Source organism: Silene latifolia, chromosome 11 (assembly GCF_048544455.1).
Source record: "Silene latifolia isolate original U9 population chromosome 11, ASM4854445v1, whole genome shotgun sequence".
NCBI classification, from domain to species: domain Eukaryota; kingdom Viridiplantae; phylum Streptophyta; class Magnoliopsida; order Caryophyllales; family Caryophyllaceae; genus Silene; species Silene latifolia.
This window is the reverse complement of record NC_133536.1, coordinates 15,668,847-15,676,798: the sequence shown is the minus strand read 5'-3', so window position 1 is coordinate 15,676,798 and position 7,952 is coordinate 15,668,847. Positions and strand designations below refer to the sequence as shown.

Sequence of the window (7,952 nt, the reverse complement as noted above, 5' to 3'; positions counted from 1 at the left end):
TGTTAAATCTTGTGTATTGAAAGTAGAATAATATATTTAGGAGTCCGATCTTGTTGTCATTTGTTAAGTATTTGTTAAGGAGAACAATTAAAGAAGCATGGTACTCAATTTAATTAGAGCTAATTTAGTTCATTTATCTAACACAAACAAAAGGCCATTCAATGTCAATATTATGAATCCTTCTTTTTCAAGTCATTTGAGAAAATGACTCAAGTTAATTAGAGTTAATTTAGTTCAACTAAATCAAACTTTACCCAACCCTAAAAAAAAAAGAAGTTGGCCTAAAAACACTAAAATATAATGCAAATCATTTAAGCAAGGTTCTCCATCCCTACTTTTATTTTTCTTCATCACCTTAATGAAGAATCCACAGTTCCTACTCCATTAACTTCCACAAATTTTTGTCTCTAATATACACTTTAAAAACCATATCATTTATGTTTGTTATCCTTTTCCATCTAAAGTTAAACCACCAAAAATAAATCAACTTTATGGCTTTTCTTATATCACCATACATCAATTGATGCATCATGCACGTAAATGCCTAATAATATTCCTATAGCATAACTTTTGTTTAACATACGTATAACATTATCTCCTATATAAACCCACCTTAGGTTGCCTCTAAATACAACACAATTGAACACATTTTAACTAATAATTTGATTATTAAGGAAAAATAATATATCATGGGTTCTCTTAAAATGGCTAATATTATGGTTGTTTTTGATTTCGACAAGACGATTGTCGATTGTGATACTGATAATTGGGTTTTAGGTGAATTGGGTTATGAAGATTTGTTTTACAAGCTTCTTCCTACCATGCCTTGGAATTCTGCCATGGTTTTTTTTCTCTAACTTTTCTCTAGTTTTCATAGTTGTGGACTTGTGGTCATATGATTTAGCAATGAATGAAAATATGAAATAATATAGGGTTTTCTCCTATAGAAAATAAACCTACGTGTAGGAAATTATAATTTAGTTTATTTCATACTTAAAATCTTACATGACTGGTTTTCAGGGGGTTAAAAGCGGCGCTAGTTACACCCTTGACAATAAAACTTTTGAATTAATATTAGATTACCCGAAATTTTTCAGCTCACATTATATAACAGTTATTATGTACAAGTTAAACCTGTTGGTCATTATTATATAAAGTTACTAAAATAGAGTTATAAGACTTTTTTTTTTGTTTATCATTACTGAGTTAGCTGGTAATCTCGTATAATATTATGAAATCTTCATGTAAAGTGATTCATATACGTAATGTGGGATTATGGTTTTTTTTTGTCTAAGCGTACATAGTCGCATTACAATAAAGGGGAGAGGAGATTCGAACCTGGGAGCTATTATTCATAATACCTCCGTCTTAACCGCTAGACTAAGATATCTTCGGTGTAATGTGGGATTATGTTACACAAGATATATACAACTAGTACTATGTTTTTCTAGAGTGTCTTTCCTAACATTTAGATTAATTGATAAGAGCAAATTGGTGTCTAAAATGCAGGATTACATGTTGAAAGAAATGCATGAGAAAGAAGTGAAGATAGAAGACATGGTGGAAGTGCTAAAGAAAACTCCTATGCATGCTCGTATCATTCCTGCTATCAAATCGGCATATGATGCTGGGTATATGCTTCTTGCTCCTCCTATTTACGATTTTACGTACGATAAAGCTATTAGCCCAACATTCACGTGTCCAAATTAGATAAGACAATGTCTCGATATAATTTACGTTTATTTCCTTAAATTAGTAAAATAAAATGTAAATTAGCCGAACATCCACGTGTCCAAATTATATAAGATAATGTCTCTATATGATTTACATTTATTTCCTTAAATTAGTAAAATAAAATGTAAATAATTAATTAGGATGGGGAGACTATTGGGAAAAAATCATATAAAAAGGGATGAAAAATATACCGAGTACAAGGTAATAACTAATAAGGTGTTAGGTATTGTTGTATGAGATTGTGAACTAAGGAAAAATTTCGAAATTCGTATTTTATAAATAGAATTCTATTTTTTTCAAAATTCATATTCTAAAAATACAGAGTACATGGTAATAAGGTGTTATACTACTAAACTTGTTAAAAACTAATCAAACTTATTTAAAAATGTAACATTGCACCAGATGTCCACAAATTTAATAAAGTATTTTATAAATAGAATTCTATTTTTTTTTTCTGAAAACATGACAAAATATTATTTCAAGCTTACTTGTTACTCCGTAGACCGTAGGTCCATAGATTTATAAAAATAAAAGACAAACAAATTTATGTAGCTAAAGAGTTGTAAAATAATTTCATAGATAAATTAAGAATCCAAAATGCGTCAACAAAACACTTTAATTTATGACGCGTGTATATGGTTTTATTAATTTCAGGTGCGATTTGAGGATATTAAGTGATGCTAACAAGTTCTTTATAGAGACAATCCTAAATCACCATGAACTAGGTGATTATTTTACAGAAATCCATACAAATTCAGGCTTTGTCAATGAAGAAGGAAGGCTAAGGATAATTCCTCATCATGATTTTACTAAAACACCTCATGGTTGTGATAACATTCTTTGTCCTCCTAACATGTGCAAGGTATACTTTATTTTCATATTCCTTTCAAAATTTAAAAATGTTACGGAGTACAAATTAATACGATTGGAAAATTTCTCATTCATTTTGAATTTCGTCGATGTTAATAGCATAAATTTTTTACGATGGTAAATGTACATGATCTTTCCTCCGAATTTTCGTTTTTTAATAAGATCGAAAATAATTTTTCATTTTAAAAAACCGAAAAATTTCAAGAAGCTTTTTGTTTAATTTATTATCAAATATTAATTAAGAATAAGCTAGTCACCTAAGGGAAGATTTATCTTGAAATTGAATAGGAGCGTGACGATAATTTTACAATTTAAAATAAAAATGATATTAAAAGTAATAAAATAGGTGTATATAATATATATAAAATGGTTTGCTAATAAAAATAGTGACAATTTACGATCAAATAAAAACGCTTATTATTATTATTATTATAAAAACATGCATGCATGTACGTATCAAATAAAAGAATCAATTCGATTTATGATTAATAATAAAATGGTTATGAATTCAGAAACGTATAAATAGATTTGAAAAAAAAATGTGATTTTACGATAGCTTTAATAAGAAACTGTTTCTCACCGCATTTTATAGAATCTTAAAGATTTGTCTTTTGTGGATCAATCATTGGCTCATTGTCTAGTGGATGTCTTGTATGTACCACATTTATAATATGAACTATTTACTCAACAACAAAGAAAAGATTGATTTATCACCACATATGTTTATGTTTTCTTGTCCATGACAATATAGGGCCAAGTGATGGAAAAGCTCTTGTGTAATGAAAAGAACAAGACATTCATTTATTTAGGTGATGGAAATGGAGATCATTGCCCTAGCTTAAAGCTAAGAGATGGAGATTATTGCATGCCAAGGAAGAATTTTCCCCTTTGGGATGTCATCTCTAACAAACCAAATATGTTAAGTGCTAAGATCCATGAATGGACCGACGGTGGAGATCTCGAAACAGTTCTCCAATCCCTTATCAATATGATCTCTATGAACAAGGAGAAAGATGATCATGTTCTTCAAAGTTTGGCTAGGGTTGATTGTAAGATTGAAACTAATTTGCCGGTGTCTAATTGTGAAGCTTTGCCTCAAGCACTCTCAGTGCTTAATTAACACGTATTCATCATCTAAACTATTGTTATCACCTATGCTCGGAGAGAAAGACAGCTGTCGCGAGTTCTCTGGTGACTAAAAAAAAAAAGTTGGTTATGTGAGCATTGGAATATATATTAGCAAGTGATCAAATTAAACATTGTATTGATCAACTCAAATCCAATGTTATGTATTTTTAACTTTTTATTGTATTGTATGATCCATCATCAATTCAACAAGCTAAATAAATGATACTTCGTATTCATTAGTACATGTCCTCTTGAAATAGCGAATAGGTGATTAATATATTTGTAATCAAGTGTTGTGCTCACCTTGTCCCTTAATCATATGTTCGATCTTTTGGTTGAACTAAGTTGTTACTCCGCGCGCGATGCACGCGGAGTCCCAAGGACCATCTCCATTTATATAGAAAGGATTGTTGTAAAATATAATTCTTTACAAGACAATTGTCTTAACTCTTAAGTACAATTTCTAAGGTAACAATTGATGATAATCGCTACATCTTTATTTAGTAAAAACATTACTTCGTATTAGTCCCGGCCAAGACGAGGGGGGAAGGCGACGCAAACCAATTTTGCGATTACCACGGTCAGACCGGCCATAAGACCGACAACTGTCGGCATCTGAAGAACGCAATCGAGGAGCTGATCCAAAAGGGGTCCCTCAGCAAGTACGTAGCTGGGGCCCCGGAAACGAGCTCCGACGGGCGAATAGAAATCGTATTCCGCAGAGGATGGGAGTGATCCAGGTTGTTATCGGAGGAAACGAGAACGGAGGGTCAGCTAATGGGCACAAACGGCACCTAAATGAGCTTTACCAAGCCATCAACTTTGTGCCCGCCACAACGATCCCCGCTTCCACCGTCCCCGATATAACCATCGGAAGGAAAGACTACGAAGGAGTCGTAGCCCCGCACAGCAACCCGCTGGTGGTCCACCTGGACATAGCCAACCACTTGGTTAAGAGGTGCCTAATTGATACAGGCGCCTACACGAACATCATGTTCAGGGAATGCTTCCTCAATCTCGGTCCGAAGATTGAGGACCGAGCCCCCGCACCAACCCACTATACGGCTTCTCGGGGCGGCTACTGGTACCCCAGGGTCAATCAGTTCTGCAGGTGATGTTCGGCCGGGCGGATGCGGCCAAGAATGTTTTATACGAGTTCGTGGTCATTGATGGTTCGTCCGCCTACAATGTTCGATAGGCGGGTTACTTTGAGCGAGGCCGATCTTTGTAATGTCCATCCGGGCCCGACATTGATGTATGTCTCGGACCGGGGGGAGGCACAAAATCTCGTCTCAAAGAACGAGAGAGACGAAATTGTCAATGTCCAAATATCTCGCGGAGGGTGTAACATGCAATCCCTCAAAGTGGCGAAGAAATCGGAGAAAGGGAAGAGCCCATCCTTACAACGGGAGGGTGATCCGATGAACACCGTCGGCATGGTCGAAGGAGCCGAGACCGAGCAAGTGGAAATTGACCCAGGACGCACCGTAATAGCGTCGGTGTCGGCACTGGAGCCAAAATTCAGAGCCGATCTCCTAGACCTGCGAGGAAGAACAAAGACGTCTTCGCGTACTCGGCCGCCGAGATGCCAGGCGTGAGCCGAGAGGTGATCGTTCACAAGTTGAACGTGCTCTCCACCGCCGCCCGTCAAGCGAAGATGAGGAACTCCTCGGCCGAGAAAGACGAGGCCATCAAGGCCGAGGTAGACAAATTGTTAGAGGCGGGCTTTATCATGCCTTGTACTTACCCCGAGTGGCTAGCAAATGTTGTAATGGTGAAGAAGTCATCGGGGGGTGGAGGATGTGTGTTGATTTTACAAATCTTAATAAAGCATGCCCTAAAGATTGCTATCCCTTGCCTCGAATAGATAGCTTAATTGACGCAACGGCAGACTACACTATGCTAAGCCTGCTAGACGCCTTCTCAGGGTACCATTAGGTATTCATGGTCAAGAAGACATGCCTAAGTGCGCATTCATCACCATACACGGCACATACATATATAAAATGATGCCGTTCGGTTTGAAAAACGCTGGCGCAACTTACACTAGGCTGGTGGACAAAGTGTTTCAAGATCAAAAGGGCGAAACATCGAGGCTTACGTCGACGATGCTATTGTAAAAAGCAAGTCCGACGGCGAGCACTTGGCCGACTTGAGCGAAACATTTTGTTCACTAAGGAAATACAAGATGAAACTTAACCCAATGAAATGCAACGGTGTCCGGCGGGTAAGTTCCTCGGCGTGCTTGTCGGCGCCGGGGGAATTGATGCCAATCCGCAGAAAGTCCAAGCGATCTTGGACCTACCAGAGCCGAGGAATCGAAAAGAGGTTATGATGTTGGCCAAGGGAGGATGGCGGCTCTCGCCCGTTTCATCTCTCGGTCGGCCGACAAGAGCACCCCATTCTTCAAAGTGTTGAAGGGGAATAAAGACTTCGGCTGGGGGGAGGAACAGAGCACGGCTTTCGAGCAATCGAAAGCTCATCTTCTAACTCTCCCGACCCTGTCCCGGGCCGATCTTTGGGGAGACGCTATATCTATACATAGCAGTTACCTCGCCCACGGTCAGTGTCGTAATCGTCAGAGAAGAAGACAAGTAGCAACACCTAATCTACTTTATCAGCCATACACTGCTGGCCGCCGAAACAAATTACCCACTCGATCGAAAAAGCGAGCCTTTTCATCGTCGTTTCGCAAGGAAAGCGGAAACCTTACTTCGACAAGACATCCCGTGACGGTCCTAACCGACCGGTCATTGGAGAAAGCATTGGAAAAATTCGAAAAATCCGGCAAGTTCATCAAATGGGCAGTAGAGCTATCCGGCTTCGGCATTCAATACAAGCCGAGGCCCTCGATAAAGGGGCAGGCACTTGCAGACTTCCTGGCCGAGTGCACATATCAAGAAGAACCAAATCCGGAGTGTGGGAAGTATACACCGACGGGTCCTCCACGGCGAACACTCGAGAGCGGCATCCTTATCATCAGCCCAAACGGGGACGAGTTTGAGTACCCCTTGAAGTTTACCTTCTCGGCCTCAAAAAATGAATCCGAATACGAGGCGGTGATAACTGGAGTCGAGCTAGCTAGAGCTGCCGGGGCGGAGCATGTTGTGGTGAAAACAGATTCACTCTAAGTCACTAATCAAATCAGAGGAGAGTACGAGGCTCGAGACGACGGGATGGTAAGATACCTGGAAAGGGTAAAAGCTGACACCGCAAAATTGAAATATTTCCAAATCCAATGCATCCCAGTCCGAGAACAACCGAGCCGACGCTCTCTCAAAACTTGCCAGTTCAACCATCAAGAATGTCACCGAACGTCTTTGGTGGATATCGGGAATGCTAAAAGCATCACCGAGACCGTCGGCATGGTGGGCGACATAGAAGCCGAGACGACGTGGATGACTCCGATAATGAAATACAAACTAACAAAAGAGTTACCGGAGGACCGCAGTCTCTCCCAGAAGATAAGAAGGATCGCCGCAAGGTACTTGGTGTTCGAAGGAGAACTATACAGAAGGTCCGTGATAAGACCACTTTTGAAATGTGTCGGCCCAGCCGACGCGGAGCTCATATATCTTGTGAGAGATTCACGAAGGCATCTGTGGACATCACATGGGGGCAAGAACGCTAGCCCACAAAGCTCTCGGAGCCGGCTACTTCGGCCTACCATGCTTGAGGATTCCGAGCTAAGACCAAGAAGTGCAAGAATTGTCGATGCATGCTCCGGTGATACACGCACCTTCCCGAGACGCAACCGGTACTTAGTCCCCGCCATTTGCACAATGGGGGATGGATTTACTAGGACCCTTTCCGACGGCCTCCGGAGGAAGGAAGTACTTGATCGTCGCCGTTGATTACTTCACCAAATGGGTGAAGGCGTCGCGGTACTGCCAAGACCACGACGGCCGTAAGAAAGGTGATTTGGGAGAACATCATAACTCGTTTTGGGTTACCCCAAGTCATGGTATTTGACCACGGCCGAGAGTTTTGGAGTGACATGGTGATGAACTGGCTAGAAGAGCTCGGTATCAAGTTTGCATACTCCTCCGTCTGCCACCCTCGGAGCAATGGGCGGCGAAGCGCTAATAAAACAATCCTAAACGGGCTGAAAAAGAAGGTTGAAGATCTAAAGGGAAGGTGGGCGATGAACTACCGGCGTCATGTGGTCCCTTAGAACCACGGAGAAAGAAGCAACGGGATACAGTCCATTCCACCTTGTC

General features: G+C 40.0%; 1 protein-coding gene across 1 annotated transcript; it reads left to right on the top strand.

The window, feature by feature from the left end:
- Window positions 1-600: 600 nt before the first annotated feature.
- On the top strand, window positions 601-3,976 carry LOC141611182 (inorganic pyrophosphatase 2-like). The gene is made up of 4 exons (XM_074429657.1): window positions 601-842; window positions 1,510-1,631; window positions 2,389-2,596; window positions 3,356-3,976. The coding sequence occupies exons 1-4, from the start codon at window positions 690-692 to the stop codon at window positions 3,722-3,724; spliced, it is 852 nt and encodes a 283-aa protein (XP_074285758.1). The 5' UTR covers window positions 601-689; the 3' UTR covers window positions 3,725-3,976.
- Window positions 3,977-7,952: the final 3,976 nt, after the last annotated feature.